The 17,888-nt window shown below is 40.3% G+C and overlaps 1 protein-coding gene across 1 annotated transcript; it reads right to left on the bottom strand.

Annotated features, from left to right (window-relative positions):
• Window positions 1-1,946: 1,946 nt before the first annotated feature.
• On the bottom strand, window positions 1,947-17,863 carry VPS37A (VPS37A subunit of ESCRT-I). The gene is made up of 12 exons (XM_077302094.1): window positions 17,596-17,863; window positions 12,446-12,520; window positions 10,930-11,044; window positions 10,111-10,211; window positions 8,221-8,437; window positions 7,016-7,086; window positions 6,128-6,255; window positions 5,977-6,035; window positions 5,826-5,894; window positions 4,769-4,912; window positions 3,889-3,969; window positions 1,947-2,238 (listed from the first exon to the last, which is right to left on the bottom strand). Exons 1-11 carry the CDS (start codon window positions 17,727-17,729, stop codon window positions 3,889-3,891), a joined length of 1,194 nt encoding a protein of 397 aa, XP_077158209.1. The 5' UTR covers window positions 17,730-17,863; the 3' UTR covers window positions 1,947-2,238.
• Window positions 17,864-17,888: the final 25 nt, after the last annotated feature.

Genomic DNA, 17,888 nt, shown 5'->3' with positions numbered 1-17,888 from the left:
AGAAAAATATTCAGATGTGACAAAATCCTTCACTGTAAGGCTGGGAATTTCAAACCTCAGTGTTGTTCAAACTGTATCTAGCAATTATTTTGCATCCTGGCCTGTCTTCAACTTTAGTGCTCAAGAAATTTTCAAGGTCACATGCCAATTTCATGTCATTTGTTGTATAAGCATGCATGTTTATCCTTTACAAAACTCAGAAAAAATCAAACTATATTTAGCTGCCACACAGCAGAAACATGAAGGCAGTTAAGAGCATTACAACAACCACTTGGTGTGTACCTCAGGATCTAATGACCTTAAGTATTAGATTAGAATCCACTTGGCAGGAACTTGAGGTTCAAAGCAGAGGGCCCAGTGCTGCATCCCTGACAGTACAACACCCCTTATGAATAAATATAAGACACAAAACATAAATCTTAATATGAATACTTGGAAATGAAATAATATAAGAGGTAGAAACATTTTTGTTTGACTTTTGAAAAGATTATGATAGACAGAGTGCTTCACTATGAGCCTGGAGCATATGATCCCTTCTTTCTGTGAACTGCACTAGGACAACTATAGGTACAGAACTCTCAAACTGATACACTGTGCTGCCTAGCACAGGACACCAGTAGCACACAATAGCAGAGATGACCCCACAAAGGAAATAAGTCCCACATGATTTAAATGGTTGGCAGGAAAGAGTGGAAAAGACCACAAAGCAATGCACTGCTAGTAAGACAGTTTAAGTGACACATGTGACAATATTTGTTCCACCAGACTATTTATTTCCAGTTCAAGACGTGTCCCCCAGCTATTGTGAAAGTGAACTCTGCTGCTGTTTCCCCCATTTGTGGAATCTGAAGTTTAAATTGTAAATGCAATTAGCCATAAATAAAGTTTTCAAAGGCCTTTACAGCTTTACCATTACCAGTAAAAGGAATTACTTGGTAAGAAAATTAATGGGGGAAATGACCTGTTCCAAAAGTTTACACCATTAAATTACGACTGACAAATAGGGTTCAAGAATACAGCTGCCTACAATCTGAGTGATGTAATCATTCTTTACAGGAGTGATGACATTCTACAAGCACCATGAAGAAAGAAGATAGTCTAAAGTTTTATACGACAGCATATTTCCTTTATCTTAAGGCCTGTATCTTGGATTTCACCTTATAAGAATTAAGTCAGAGCTGCTGTAACCTAGAACAAATGGATGGGCAAACTTACTCATGATTGCTGCCCAAGACTGAAAAACAGTTTCAGTCTAACTAAGAGTTCCCACCCCCAGAACTGGCTTTGCTCTAAGGGCAGCACCCTTTCAATTCCTCGTGCTCTCAAAAAATGGCTACATGCAGTTCCAAGCGTAAAATGGAACAGAAACAGTTGTGTCTCACTTTCTCATGACTGCGGAGGTTTTTCAAAAACACTGCCTCTTCCTGTTTTGCCTCTTTCCTAAGATTTCCTAGCTTCCGGTGAGAAGGACAAGTACTATACTATGTTGTGTTTCAGATACCCATGTATTCTTTTGCATTCACAAAAGCAGAGGCTTTCAGGATACTGCAAAGATCATGAAAGATGCATCATCACTTACTTCCCTTGGAAAGAAGATGGCTGTCTGGTCATACCAATGGGCTACAAAGACAATACTTGAACTTCTCAGTCTTGCAGCACAGCAAAAGGTAGAGTACACAAAGGATTTTGCAGTGCAAGTCTACAAGCTCCCACGGCTTCATTTCAATGCATCATTCTCAATAAGAATGGTTAAAAATCAGATTTCTGTTTCTTGAGATCAGGTCACTCTTATGAAGAAGTGTCAACAGATGCACCTTGCCTTATAGTATGTTGCGACTTATTTTTTAATCATCACCGTTTCTGTATTGCCCCGGAACCAGCCTGACCAACGTTTTAATACAAAAGTTATGGCTTGTGTAGTATAGAATTAAAAAAACTAGCCAATGTTACGTGTTTAGATATTTAATCTATAAAGTAGGTGGCGATAGCAGCAGGAACTTAAACATGGTAAATTATTATCGATAATAAATACAGAAAATATTAGTGCAAAAATTGCAGCAGGATTTCTTGGATAAAATGATCATATAAAGAGACTCTAATTTATACAAAAAATTTGTCCAGCTCTTATAGACAGTCAGTTCTATAAATACAACCATGATGAAATGCTTATTTGCAAAATAATATTTATGAAAATGTGCTTTGCTGGATTTGTTCACTTGCCTCGGAAACTGGAAAAACCTGTGAACATAAACATAAAATTTCTCATTTTCAACATAGCTTTACAGAACCACAAGCTCCAAATGAATTCAGGACAGGCAGCTGATGCCCATCTTTATGCCTCATGAAATGTCTCTTATTTTCTTTATGCAAAAGTAAAAGCTCAAGTTATCAACATCTTCTATAAAATAATACTGAGTTACCAGGAATTCCCAGGATTTCCCACCATCGCTGTTTGTACCACACTGATAGTTTGTTATTTGCTTTGGTGTTCCTTCTTAAACCGTGGGGGAAAACAGCACAGAGGAGGCAAGTTCTAGCCATCTTCACAAAGCAGTATTAAAATAGAGAATGGTTACAAGGCTGGACTAAGATCTGGGAGACCCAGGTCTTGAATCCTCATTCTGCCATGGAAATTTGCTGGGTGGCCCTGGGCCAGTCACACACTCTCCGCCTAACCTACCTCGCTTAATTGTTGTGAGGATAACATGGAAGGAGAGTGATGTAAGGTGTTTGTGGTCCTCATTAGAGAGAAAGCCAGGCTATAAATGAATTCGTTTAAGGATCTGTTCAAACAGATGATACAGATGTGAGCTTAAAATTCTATGCAAGTCGTTGACCTTTAGGTACTGCAGTGTTTGCAACTGCAAGTGATGATGGTTGACCTGCAAAGGTATGACTATACACTTATTTTTACAACCGTTGTCACATAGTGCTCTCTGCTTATTTTTCTGATCTTTGGCAGGTTTTGATACCCTCAATCACAGTACCTTTTCAGGCATGCATGAGTATCTGAGACACTGCTCTTTAGTAACTTCTCTCCTGCTTAGCAGAATGTGGTTCTGAGTGGCTCCAGAACTGCTTCACAATATTAATGTTATGGAATTCCACAGTGATCTGGCACTTGTAGTTTTTAGCATCTAGATGGATCAGGAAGTTCCAAACTCCGGGGCAAGGTAGTAGCGTCACCAGCATACGGATAGCACCCAACCCTGTTTCTCTTTTCCACCTAATCTGTATGTCACTATGCTGATAAGAAACCTAGAGAAAGTATTTGGCTAAGAGATTCTGTGGATGGCTGACTCTTCAGACCACAAGGTATCAACAGGTTCAGCTGCAGTTGCCCTTTAAGACCAGATTCTTGCTTGGAACAACTACTTCAGCCAACTACATAGATGGACAACTGCAGTGGCTTCTACCAACTTTGGCTGGTGTCCCAGCTATGTGATTTGCTTTGATCATTGAATAATATTTTGCAGTTATCAGGTATAGCAAACAGCTAGCCTTAACATGTGCAGAAACTTCTGCTGACTGGGATGCACCATAGTGATTGTCTTCCCTCCCAAATACTGGAAGATCTTCACTGGGTTCCAATTTGATTCCAAACCCAGTTCAAATTATTGATTCTGTTCTATAAAGCCCTAAACTGATTGGGCTATTTCAGGAAGTGGTTTCTGATATCAGAACTAGTCCAAGTATTTAGATCATCTTCTGAGGGACTTAACTTCATTGATCCCAGCAGCCAGGTGGGTGACTTCAGGAGATAGGTTGTCCTTCAGCAACCTTGCTGTGACAGGGTAGTGTAAGGTCGTGTTATCACAATTATATTGAATTTCTAGACATAGATTGCATGGTGTATGGTACACTAGAGAATTATGTATATTAACATACCTATAGTGGAGCATGAAATTGGCTCCGCATTGATATTGCCTGTTGAAGCTTTTCTTCTTTGGCTCTTCTACAGTGGCAAATCTAGAAGATAATGACAAACAACATTGCTCTTTATCCAGATATTTTATCTACAACCATTGTTTTTAGATTTGTGGACCACTTGTTGTTTATATCAACATTGTTCTCTCCAAACATGTTTTTACCTCTACATTGGTCACTTCTCTATGAAAATCAATAGGGAAAAAGCCATGATGGATAACAGGAAAAAAGAACCAATTACTAGATACTCAGATACACCAATTACTAGTTTCAAGTTTGGCCATGCTTTGTTGATATCATTTCTTAAATAATAAAGCTATCAAAGTTAAAACTAAAACATACATTGTGCCAAGATTCACCAGTCTGAGTTACAACGTCCTAGCATTTTAAGTTTTCAACAATATGCATGATTAATATTCCTTCCCCAAGTGCTTTGATTTAGTCAACAACACATTAATAGAATAGTTCATCTCTAGTCATGGACTGGGCCACTGAAGGAGATGCAGGCCACATTTATTTTAGATTTACATGATCTTATCCAGCCTTGAGTTTTCTATAAGGTCAAGAAGAGCTGTGCATAATTGTTCCAATAATAATAAAATAATTTTGGGGAATTCAAGGAAGCAGCGGGGAACCTGGGAAACTGGAGGTGATGAACATTAGCATGGCTCCAAAGGCTGTCATAGTAGAGTTTGTAATTTAAAATGTTGGCATATCTCCTTTTCAAAATTACAAGAACTGAACACCCCTCTCCCAAAACACACAAATGTGCATTAATTCAATTGGTTGCATGCTGTTAGGGTTTGATTTTGCCAAAAACACTCAAGATAGTTTTACATACTGTTCTCTTCTCCATGAAGCTACTAAGAAAGTCATCTATCTCCGTTTTCCCTTCCAGGAAGTCTTCTGCAATAGTGTCCGATTCCTCTTCTGCTTCATGGGCAGCTACTTTCAGTCTCGCCTGCAGAGCACTTGCACTGCAACTCTGCAAAAACATAAATGAGAAACATTTTGGTGAAAATTGCATTCACCTGGAATTTGGCACAGTGAATAGACTTATAAATGCACTGTGAAGCAGCAAAGCTTAGTAAAGCTGCAGTCATCCCCAAGCATACTGTTTGGGAAGAAAATGTTAAGCCCCAGATTTTACATAAACCCCCATACCTATGAGCTGCTCATACCCAGGTATAAGCATGACACTTGTTTGTAATAGCTGGTAAGTTTAAGCATAATATTACTGAACACAAATGTTTCTTTTTCTTTTTTTAAATGCTGGATAGCTCCAGCCTTTATTTTGTTTTAGACAGAAAATAACACAAATGTTTCATTTAGTCCTCAAGAGTCAATTCAAGTCATTTGTAGAAACAACAATGATCTACACATGCGACAAAATGAGACTCTCATTTTGAGAGTGAGCACTCTCAAAATGAGCACTCTTGGATGGATGGGAAGACACTTATCAGTTTGAGTCAACTAGATCCCCCGAAGTTGTGCAATTTCAAAAAACAAGCAAACAAAAACCAGATCCCATTATGACAGGGTATTTGGAGCCAAGATTTTTCTGAAATCCTTGATTGTTTTCAGGTTCAATAGACCTGAACAACAACAACAAAAGAGGCGGGGAGGGGAAAGTGACAAAGCCATAAAAGCAGCTGAGAGGTGGCTCACCTGGGGCTCTTTTGGGTGGTCCATTTAAATTGGCTTGGCAGCCAATCCTGCAGGGAGAACTCATCTCCTGGCCACGATCTGCTGGGCAGTCACATTTAGACTGGTCTGTCCAACAAAGCCCACCCAGGAGCTGGTCCGGCAGTCTCCCTTCGGGCTCTGCTGGGCAGCCCAGTTTAAACCAGACTATCCAAGGGAAAGCCTGAATTAGGCAAATGTCATTCACAACTTACCTCACTAAGTTCGTGCTGCCTCTGCATCTTCTTTTCAAATATGGCCTTCATCTGGGTAAGTTGTTCATACTAGGAGGAACAAATATTCTGTTTTAAAAAGCCAGTAATTTGTTTTCTCAAGGGCCAGATAATTCTTTCTTCAGCTACTTACTTTATCTAGCACTGCTTGCCTTTTATCCTCCAAACTAGGTTCCAACAGTAGATTTTTTTCTGCAAAAATAATTTTTAAAAATAATTCTTCAATTTGACAGTCATTTGCTTCCCAGAATATTCTTGCAATTACAAACACTTTGATGCCTTACTTGCTAGCTCTTCGATACTTTTCACTAAATCATCCTTATCATTAATGACTTGCTTCAACTGAGGCAGATTAACAAATTGTTCCAGCAGCACATCTTCCTGTTCATTCATTTCTGTCAGCTGAGAAATGCTAGATTTCAGAAGAAATAAAAACAGTATTTTATAAAGAAGTCCCACAGTAAAATATCAGCTATTCATTTTTGCTTTAACAATGTTTCATTTTACTTGTTTTCTGGTTATGATGTTTTTGACACAGTAAGCCATTACTCTTAATTCATATCTTATTTAAGTGCCCCTTTGTAGATTTTCAAATATCACGTCTTTTCAGAATCCTGGAAATGAAATATTGCCATATTTCTATTACAATTCCCATGAGCCCAAATGCTGGCAGGGGCTCATGGGAATTGTAGTCCATGGACATCTGGAGGACCACAGGCTGACGTCCCCTGATGTAAAGCACAGAAACAACAATAATTTAAAAGCACATAAGGACCCAAATGCAATGGATGGTATTATACTTGTTCGCCTTATTAAACAAGTGCAACCCTATTCTTTACCCTCCAGATTAGAGGAACCTTTCCAGGGGACGGAACTTGGTATAATGGTTTACATCAGTGGTCCCCAACCTTTTTTTCACCGGGGACCAGTCAATGCTTGACAATTTTACTGAGGCCCGGGGGAGGGGGGCGTTAGTCTTTTGCCGAGGGACGTCACCACCACCTGAGCCCCTGCTCCACTTGCTTTCCCACCAGCGCCCCCGACTTCCCCTGAAGTTCTATTCTCTCTAAAAGCAATCCTCTTGGGTAGATATCTAACAATATTAAAAGTTAGTTTATAGTAAAAAGTTATGCCTCTCAATTTTACAATTGTACTGCTCTTTATAGTTTTACCTAAATTCCGATAGTTCTGGAAATGCATCAGGAACATCAGGCATCTTGTAACTGTAGCCATTTTGGCTCCCCTAATAATGGTAAGAAAGGAGATAGTTTTCAAAGACAAATACTGACTACTAACCCCACCAAGACCAGCCCCTGTGTGGCTGAAAATGTAAAGTGATAACTCAAACGTAATCTACTTGGTGGAGGCTTAACCAGTCTGCAATAGATCAGTTAGATTTGAGTCCAGTAGCACTTTTGAGACCAATGTTTCAGGGTATAAGCTTTTGAGAATGCTGTTTTTGAAAGCATTCTTTATTTCAATAATATTAAGACTGTTAAATGGTAAATAAGATAAATATATTTCCCCTAAAAAGCCCATTTAATGCCAGTATTCTATTTCAAATAAGTGTTCTGTTGCAAGGCTTGTAGAAGCACCTAGCACATATATTAACTGCCTAAGAACATTATGCAGGAGTGAGCATTCAGCATAAACCAAGCCCCCCCCCCTCCTCGTAAAATACATTACCCTAGCCAAGCCCAAATAAAAGCCAACAGGATTTTCAGCTGTACCGAGATTCAGCTGAGCCGACAGAAGCTGAGAGCTCCACAGTACCTCAGCTGGGATCGGCTCCTCTTGAAGCTCTGTTTAAACCAAGTTGCAAGAAGAGCCAGCCCAGGAGAAACCAAATCACTCTGGCTTTTTAACAATCAGTATTTTTCTTTTCAGGTCTTCTGGAACCCCCCAAAATTTGGGATTTCCAAAAAATCCTGGATCTGAATACCACACCAGTATTGGGATCCAGATATATCTTTTTTTTTTTTTGGGGGGGGGGGGGAACCCAACAGACCTGAACCAAAAAATACCAATTTTTTTGTGCACATCCTCAATCACGAGAGAAGAATGAGCTTCTAACTTGTTCTTTCATTTTTAAATGATCCAAATTGTTCTGTGGGCAGCCTGGCTCTCTGATAACTGCTGCAGCCGAAAAGTGTGGAATGTAACCCTTTTGGACATCTTGCATCAATATACAACATTTCTCCTGCTGCTGCTGAATTATGCCAAAAGAGAACATTTTGTCAAATTATTACAGCGTGGACAATAGATAGTGGCTATCATGTCTAGATACAAAGTTATAATTCTTGTCCTTGAATTCAATGAAATATATCTGGAATATATGTGAACAGCTTGAATTAGAGACTTCACTACACAGACACACCTGTGAAAATGTTTCTGCTGTTGGAACAGGTAAGGGTAACTCTGCTATCATGCCATAGGAAGGAGCAGCAGGTCTATCTGTAGCGTAGCCCGAAGAAAGTGATTCTGTAAGTGGCACAGATGCTACAGACCTATTTGCCTCTTGAGACAAATATGGTGAAAGAAATGGAAAGTTCTGAGGAGCATAGGGAGACATTCCAGCTGGTTTGTTGTAGAGGCTAAGAAAAGAAAAAATAACAGATTCTATATTTTGCCACTGTATTCTTTTTTTTTCAAATGAAAATATTTATATATAAAGATCCTGTAGAACAACGCTGCATACCGTGCTTTGGAAAGCCTTGGCTTATTTTCTTGGCAACAAATTTCTAGCAAAGTGTGAGATTATAGCACTCTAGTAACACACAATACATATCTTTATTTCTAGTCTACTGAGCTAGGGAGCAGGCAGTGGCCCAGCACTCAAGAGGCAGCTGGAAGTACATGTGGGATTATGTCACAGCTAGGATCATTGGCCATCCTGCTCTTCTTCGGGCATGCTACAGATTCCTGCTGCCTGTGCCACACCACCATCAAGAGACTAGGCCACTTCAGCCTCTTGATCAAACTCAAAATTTTAGTTCAGACATTAGGCCTGCAGAACATGGAAACTTCCTGAACTCTGAACACCAAGGTCAAGTTGACAGTGACTCAGAGGGTAAAATATTGGAAGGATGGGGGGGGGGGGTGTAGTATGTAGGTGCAAGGTGTTTTATCAACTCTAAATGTTTCAAGGGTGCCCTTAGTGGGCCTATACAATCCATCTTCTTAGTGTAAAGTCTTATAGGCATTTGTCTATTGCTCCTGATAGTAACAGGCAATTTCACCTGATTGGTAATATCACTGGTCAGTTGGGTTGCACCACTGGGCTACATTTGATAGGTTAGTCTAAATCATGCCACCACAGGCTACGAGGAATAAACCAAAGATACTTTATTCTAGATTAGTATGGCTCTTTTGCTTGGATTCAACTTCCCTGGGACATTTTGACTGGTGTAGGCCATGACAGCTAAACACTTGGTGATTTTGAACCTTGCCTTGTTAAGTATCCTCTTGATGAGAGAACCATTGTTTGTAAATAATTAGGATTAGCTAATCTGTTTTATTTTATTCTCACTGTTCTTTTGCTCTGTGTTGTATATTCTTACACATCCTGTTAAATAAATCTCTTTAATTATATTATGCTGTGTTCTTGAATTAAGAACGCTTCAATCTGAATCCAGTACTTCGTCCCAAGTTAGCTACAGCTCCAAAGTAACTTCTTCTGGGACTCACCTTATGAGTGTGCAATTTTACATGGCTAGTTAGTTGATTCCACCTGGGAAGGGCTAGAGAGTCTCTGGCTGTCTGGGTAGTCAAGGGTGCTGGTAGCAGTGGTACTGAGGTGTGTGGATTCACACTTCAGCCTTTTGTTTTGTTTACCCTTTGCCCAAACCCAAATCCTAGAGCGGGCCCACCTGGCAACGCTATGGAGATGGGGTGTTTATGATAACCTATATCACAAGTTATATCCCATGCTCTAAACAAAGTGTACACAAATGTAGAAAGAGGAGAGATAGCAATACAATCAGGACTAAGATCCACACCCCATAATATAAGGAAAACTTCAGGAGGACCACTTCTGAATGTTATATAGAGTAACCTGGGGTAAAGCTGGAGTAGAGCAAACTAACAGCCAACCAAATTTGTCCATTCAGTTCTGCTGATATGAATACTTTAACTATGCATTCAATTCAACACATGTCTTTATATTAAGCTAATCATATACAGGTACAAGCAAAGCTTAAGAAGCTCATTTTGGATTTATCTTAATTGTGTTCAGAATTTTTGTCTCTATGAATTCTGACTTACTTACAATGGAAATGATGTTGAGCTGGGAGCCAAAACTGGAGGGTTCTTCCAGAACTCATCAAGTATACTCTGAACAATTTTTCCAAGATCTGAGTGCATTGTGAACTATTTGGAGATTGAAAAACTGAATTATATTTAGCACCCCTATAGCACTTTGTATTATAATAGATTATTTCATGCTAAATCACGAAAAATTAGCAGGGCTGCTAATTTTGGTCAAACTCTAATCAGAAGCTTATTTAAAAAAATTCTAGGTAATGAATGCAAGAGCCAGTGATACATTTTGGCACCAGGACCAGTTGCTTCCGCAGAAACATGGGGTTGGATTGTGACTGTAATTTAATACATCCTAGGAATCTCATAGCTTGAAATAATGGATCTGTAATAAGGATTAATGTAGTGAAAAGTATATATTACTCTACATTTATGATTCTATAAGAAAAACTGAGATGTTATAAATAGTATCTGCTACTGTGACCACATTGGTTGAGGACTTTGTGCACTACCACATAAATTTGGAAGAGAAAATATTGTTTTTACGTTATATATAAAAATAAATACTTTTCACTTTCTCATCTTTACAATTTTTTTCTATATGGAATATTTTGGTATCTTTTATGTTAAGAATGCAACAGTATCTAGCTATCAGCAATAAAATTAAATTCAAGATTTTAAGTTTGAAAACACCTAAGTTATCTCTGGAAAACCACTCTAAAAATGTTTAGCTATTTCAGAAAGTAATAATTTTGATCAAAGAACATGCTCCAAAAGCTCAGCAGTTAATTACTCTCATTATATTAGACAATTCTGTAATTATACATACGTTGCTTATTAATGGGCAGGTCACATACACGCCTTGTTTGTCCATTAAGTGATGTCGTATTGGAGGGTAAACACTAATGACTGGTTTTTCCTGAGGAAACTGAGGAGGCAGCAAGCTGAAAACACCAATACAAAATTACTACCACAAGATTTATATAAATAATACAGCAGTCTTTTAAGTACCTGTAAAAAGATTCTCATCGCAGTTTTAAGATTTAAAAAATGCTATTTTAGCCTTCCCATAAATACATTTAGAGTGAACACTTCTGAAACTTGAGATTGTAAAAACGAGAGTTTACAGGTTAGAAAAGAAAAAGGATGGGATTGGTTAAATGGGCTGCCCAGCATCCAGGCAGGGAGAAACCTTCAGAATCTTGAAAATGAGGAAGCAACAAGACTATTAAGAAGTTAAGAAATGACAGTCTAAGAAGGAATAATTGTCTAAAGTAAACAGTCGGGATATAAAAGAGAGTACTGAATAGGCCTGAAAAGTATAGAATTGTGAAGTCTAGAAGGGAGTCTGAAATATATTTGTGTTAAATGTCATGACTAAAAAGAAATTATTACAGTTAAAGGTTTAGAATGCAGATAATCCTAGGTTGAGAACTATGCTCAGCTGCAAAAATTCAATAGTAATACAAGTTCTAATTTTGTGTTTTCTCTTCAGGAACTAGTTAAGAGTATATTCTTAACTTTTCATGTCTATTAACTTTTTAGAAGGGACAAGTTCATAATCTTCAAGAAGAGCTTGCGTAAAATTGATACAGCATACTGAGAAGTGCAATTTAATGTAGTGGCAGTGGAAAAGGATGTACAAGTAGGGGGTAGGACATGTCTTGTTCCCAGGGATTGTTTCCACAAGGCTTTCTAGCCTCCCTCCCTTCTTCCCGGCCACAATGCTTCTTCGGTAGACAGGACAACTTGGGGTTGTAGCTGTAGGAAGGTTGCTGAATTTGGCTCTTGGAAATCCTTCAGTGAAAATGCGCTGTAGTATTTAATCCAATATCTAGAATCACCATCTAGGCTACATTGGCAGTTGCAGAATGAGATGCCTCCGGCTTGCTTTGCGACAGATTATATTATAACAGTTTTCAGACTACATGGGCTTGTCTTCCTTGAAAATGCAGACCTGCCTGACAATGGAATGGCAACATCCTCTTTGATCGCTTTTACTGTATACTTCACTGACAGATACAAATAAGACTGCTTTACAGCCCTTGGATTGCAACAAGCTTGCTATATCTAAGAAATATGTGAACTAATCAATCATTTTTTAAATGAATTACCACGATAATTTCCTGGATGGAATTTTGTTGCTGCTATGATAAGTCATATTCCCTTCCTTTAGCCTTCCCTAAAATTCACAGTGAGTACATAAAGCACAATAACAAAACATTGAGTAACTTAATTCCAATGTGTGAAGATCTGACCCAACATTAGAAAGTTTGCATACTCTAATTTAAAATGCATAACTTAACTGTTCAAAGTGGCATATAATTAGACCATACTGTACTTACATGTTAATATTAATGGTGAGGTTATTTACAGTGAATGGCAATCGATATTCCACATCTTTTTGTATTTCTGCTATCCTATGAAAAGAAATGTAGGTATTTATCAACTGTCACTGGAACACCTAGTCAGCAAACGTAAATTAATATGGGCATATTATACTGTTAAATCCCATAATTAGCCCCAGCCATCTAAATTTTGTGAAAAATTAAAATACACACAAAACTCATTTTCATATCAAGCCTAAACCTGTTCTGCCACTTTATCTGTGAACCGCTGGACGCGGTATAATTGGTTGAGGCCTAAGTGGGAGGAGAAAGTCCAGGATAGCGGAAAGCACTGATTGGTCCCTCGCCCGGACTGACAAGAATTCCAGCCAGTTGGGTGAGAGCTCAATCGGAAGGCGCAAACGCCTTCTGATTTGGCCCTCACCAGGACAGACCAGAGTTCCATCCAGTCGAGAAGATCTTTGCGCTTCCCGACCTGCCCACCCAGCCCAGTCAGGGGCAATCTGGAGACATCGCTGCTAGTTTGCTCCTGACCACCGCAGGGAGAGGAGGTCAGTAGGGTTGCCAAGGGGGATGAGAACAGAGGCTTGAACAGGCTGCGCCAGCCCTTTTCACCCCAAGGCTGTCCTAACTGTCACTTCCAACTGTAAATTGCCTCAGAACCCTGACAGAGCTGGCAGGAGGCTGCAGAGTGCGCTCCCTCTCCCTCCCTCCCTTCAGGCCTGCTGCGAAGGAGCGTCTGACAGGCCCTGGCTGAGGGGAGGGAGACGTTTCAGAGAGCAACGCAGGGAAGTCTGTGGGCATGGGGGTGGGCATTCCTTGGGGGGGGGGAATTTCTCCTTCTGCCAAATGGCTGACAGGGAAGCAACAGAAAAGCCCGTTCTCACTTAAAATACTGCTCTGGCCGGGGTTAAACACAGCCAAGCCATGTGTATTTCTTCTTTGCAACTCTCTGCAGATTTGAGGCCACAGCACAGCGTTATTCTGCAGATGGAACTGGATGCTGTTGCGGAGGTTCTTTTGTCTCCTGTTTCATCTGCACAACAACCGTGTGCAGTAGGCCTCAAGTCTTTCAATTCAACAACAACCTGTGTGGGAGGCCTTAAATGTTTCTTCTCTGCCACAACCCTGTCCAAAGTAGCCCTTTCTGCCGGGGGGGGGGCTGATCTTTATACTATGAAGATGAGCTGGAGGTGGGAGTTCAAAATCATACAATGCCTCAGAATCCAGCCTTCAAGAAGGCTGCAGGTGCGCTTATGGGCCCGGGGGGAAGGCCGCACCACTACCGGGGGGGGGGAGGAAGCCTTCCCCCCAGCCCCAAAAACACACCTAGCGCCCATTGTATTTACATGTACAACGGGCTTGGCCCCAAGTTAGCATCATAAAATGCATAATTTTATAGCTCTTTTAGCATACAAAACTATATTAATTGGCAAAGTATAATTGTCTGGCAGTGCCATCATAATAACACTTTGGAACTTACTTCCAAGTAGACAAGTTCTGGATCACTCCTTTAGTTTTCCAAAAGCAAAACTGAAACTATACCCAACACTAAAGCAAGACAGGTGCAAGCTGTTGCACCTTATGTAATTTTAGCGTATTTCACTTATTCTACAAGAAAAACAAACCGTTGCATAGAATATATTGAGTAGACCACCAAGTTTTCCAATAGGAAAGAAAAAGAATATTTTAGAAAACTGATTTTTAGGACTTCATTAAAAAATCAAGTTTTTTTCAGCTTTGGAGTCAGTAAGAAAGGCAGGTTATAAATGAAGTACATAAACATTTAATAACCCAGAAACACTTCCTCAATTTTTTCTGGTCTTTTCCAGGTCTTCACATCTTGATCCTCAACAAACGCTTATAGAATTAAATGTGCTTAGATTTGGCTGGATTGTGTTCTGCATTACACTTTCTCCCATGGAAACACACAATGCAAGGTAAATGAACTCGCTATGTAGAGTGGACGGTTTAGAACCTTTAGGTTGGTGCAGACAAGAATCTTCACATTTCTGAACATCAGATTCCCTAGGTTGGCTTACTGTCACATCTTCTTTAGCCTCTATATTAGTACGCAGCACTTTTTGGCCACATTTAGCCAAAAGACCTCCAGTTATAACTTTCTACATTCTACAAAAATTTATTATTTTACCATTCAGATATGTTAGTATACAGAATGACATACAAGTGTATGTTCCAAGTTTAAATGCTGGGTCAAGATGCATAAGATTCTTAAGGGGTATCACAAAGCTGTAATCAAGAGTGGGTCATCTCTGTTCTGGTGGATAGCAGAAAATACTTGAACTTAAATGTTTCTTCTCTGCCACAACCCTGTCCAAAGTAGCCCTTTCTTAGGAAAAATTAGTTTAAATGTTATATCCAAACATTCCAAAAAAAACTAATCTTTGTTGGAATAATACTGGCAAAACTTTAAAGACAATACAAGAAAAAACAAAGTCACTTAAAAAAATTAACAGTAGTTTTAGCATATCCAAAGAATTGCAGGATATGCCAAGAATATATTTTGTCTGTTTCAAAATGTTTACATTTTTCCAAGGACATCTCACTTCTACTGCCAGCAACTTGAAGATCACTTTTCTGGGTACAAGCCCTGTTAACTATACTGGAACTTATTTCAAGTTAGACCCCACTTAAGACTGCTTTCAGTTTCTGTAGCACAATTTGCAATACTTCTTTCTTTTATGTCACACTGATGATTGATGATGACAATATCACTTTCCATGTGAGAGAAGACATTTACAGAAAAATGTCAATTCTGACTGTGGTCAATTCAAACACATGAGATAAACTCATAGTGTGATTTTTATAATTAAGAATATTATATTTTATGTATTTGTAGTTTCATCATTCTTCTCTTTATACATCAGCAAAACATACATATACATATATACATACACAATGACAATTTCTAGGGATAATTACAACCTTGAAACTGTGATGCTTATTTGATATTGCATCAGATCCAGCTAGCTATTTATTTCAACATTGCTCAATTCTGCTCCTTATTACAGCCCCCATATTACATTACTTTTGTCCATGCAAGTCCCATGATTCCTGGAATAGTAAAAAGGGCAACAAGCAAAAGGTTAGCTGGATCCAGCCTACTGAATTGGTAATAGCATCTATTTTAACAAAACTATTTTGTAGAAACAGAAACACATTAATGGAAAAATATTCCATAGTACATATCTGGAGAATGTGCATGAGAATCCCCAGGCTTACAGTGTGTTATCTTATCTAGACCCCAACAGTTATCACCCTAGCTGGCATTTCAAATATCCACTATTATGTTTATGATGATCAAAATACCAATTTCAATCATTTCACTAGTTCTACAGTCCGAGAAGTATGCTGTCGCATTCATGTAAGTATACACCTTGTGTTATTCTGTAGCATTTCAATTCTAAACTTTACATTTCTCATTTCAAAGACTAAATCTTACCCCTTGCGAAACACCTTTATACATAACTTTACACTGCCCCCTCACGGTCACCTTGACTGGCAGTTCAGTATTGAAGGACTCACATAAGTGGTCTTTTTCACCACCTCCAGTTAAAAGGATGAGGTGGAAGGTGATATGGCATGAACCTGGGATCCTCTGTATGTAAAACAGCAGAGCCAGCATGGTGAATCCACAGGTTCAGACCTGCCTCTCTGCCTTGGAAGTTTGCTGTGTGATCTTGGCCCATTTGCTCTTCCTCAAATCTACCATGGCTGTTGTGAGAGTAAAATGGAGGCAACAAAAAACATGCCACCATGATCAACCTAGAGAAAGGGCAAAACCAAAGCATAACAAAAATAAGGTTTCAGTCCAGTGGCACTTTAAGACCAACAAAGTTTTATTCACAATGTAGGTCAGGCTTTCTCAACCAGAGTTTCATGAAACCCTGGGGTTTCCTAATTGTCCAGGGAAGAGTTTCCTGAATGGGTGGGAGTTAATTAATTTTTAATGTATTGTTGAAAATCGTTAAACATTTATCAGGTCATGTCAGCCTACTCCACACTTCCAAAAAAATGGCCAATGATGGACCTAGAGGGGGTAAGAAGGAGCTGGCCCCCACCTGGGTGCGTACAGCTATGTTTCCCAACCATCTTCAGCACAATCACACTATTTCTGGAGTTTCTCGAGGCCTGAAGAGTGTTTCAGGGGGCTTTCAATGGTAAAAAAGTTGAGAAAAGCTGATTTAAGTATTGATGTGCAAGAATGATACTTCAGATATAAAGAAACAGAATTTCCTCAACCATAAATTTGGTGAGAGAGAGGGCAGGGGTGGGATTAATTGCCAGGAAGGTTTAGCTAGAGTTTAGATGCACAATTAACTGGCCAATTACAGCTGAGCTAGAATCGAGGCAGTTTCAGAATCTCATACATGGCTCTCAATCAGCATACAAATTTGTTCCACCAGTCCTATGGTTGAAGTCAGGTAACCGCCGACAGGAAACCCCCATAAGGAGACAATAATAGAAAGTGGTTTTTCACAAAGGACTATTGTTTTGATATATTTACAGTTTATGATGTATGGCTTTAAAATGCTGTTCACTACCCTGAGCTAATAAGGGAAGGGCAGTATACAAACACAATATTTATTTATTATTAATTTATTTAGAGCTAATGGGAGTCTATCTCAGTAGTAGTCCCAAAGTAAACAAATCCAACTTGGGACGCAAGCAGGAACGGAGAGGCCGGGATGTGCAGTTGTTTAGGCCAGGGGTAGTCAACCTGTGGTCCTCCAGTTGTCCATGGACTACAATTGTATAGAGCCCCTGCCAGCAAATGCTGGCAGGGGCTCATGGGAATTGTAGTCCATGGACATCTGGAGGACCACAGGTTGACTACCCCTGGTTTAGGCTGCCCACCTAAAAGAGAAGCAGCTTGCCAGTTTCTCACCTCCCCAACTGCCGACACAGAAATGAGCGAGCCCGGGGGTCCAGCCGCCCCTTTGGCGTACGTGTGTGTGTGTAGGGAAGGGGACAGCAACGGCCCACCGCTTCCCCTCCTCACAAGGCGGCCAGGGATCCCTCCGAGTCCCCGCGCAGCTCCACACTTGAAGCGGCCGCCTTCTGCCAGGGTCGGGGGGGGGGAGCGCAATACCACCTCCCTTTCCCCAGGCGGGCGGTTCACTCACGCGGTGTGGGCGCCCCGCAGGGACTCGATCTGCCGCTGCTTCTGCTGCTGGAGGCTCGTGAGCGTCGCCGCCGAGGTCGAAGCGGCGGCCCCACCACCGCCGCCCGCTTTGGAGAGCGGGAAGAGCCAGTTCATCCTCCTCTCGGTCTCGCCGCCTGAGGGGGAAGCGCCCGGACTGCTCTCTCCCGCGAGCGCCGCCCCCTCAGGCACGAACTCGGGTGGCACCGCCTCCCTCGGCACGACAGCGCCCCAAACGCGCCTGCGCACAAGCGCTCCTACGGAACGGCGTCAGGG

Source organism: Paroedura picta, chromosome 10 (assembly GCF_049243985.1).
Source record: "Paroedura picta isolate Pp20150507F chromosome 10, Ppicta_v3.0, whole genome shotgun sequence".
NCBI lineage: Eukaryota > Metazoa > Chordata > Lepidosauria > Squamata > Gekkonidae > Paroedura > Paroedura picta.
Note: the sequence above shows the minus strand (reverse complement) of the source record. Positions and strands in the feature narration are given on the sequence as shown.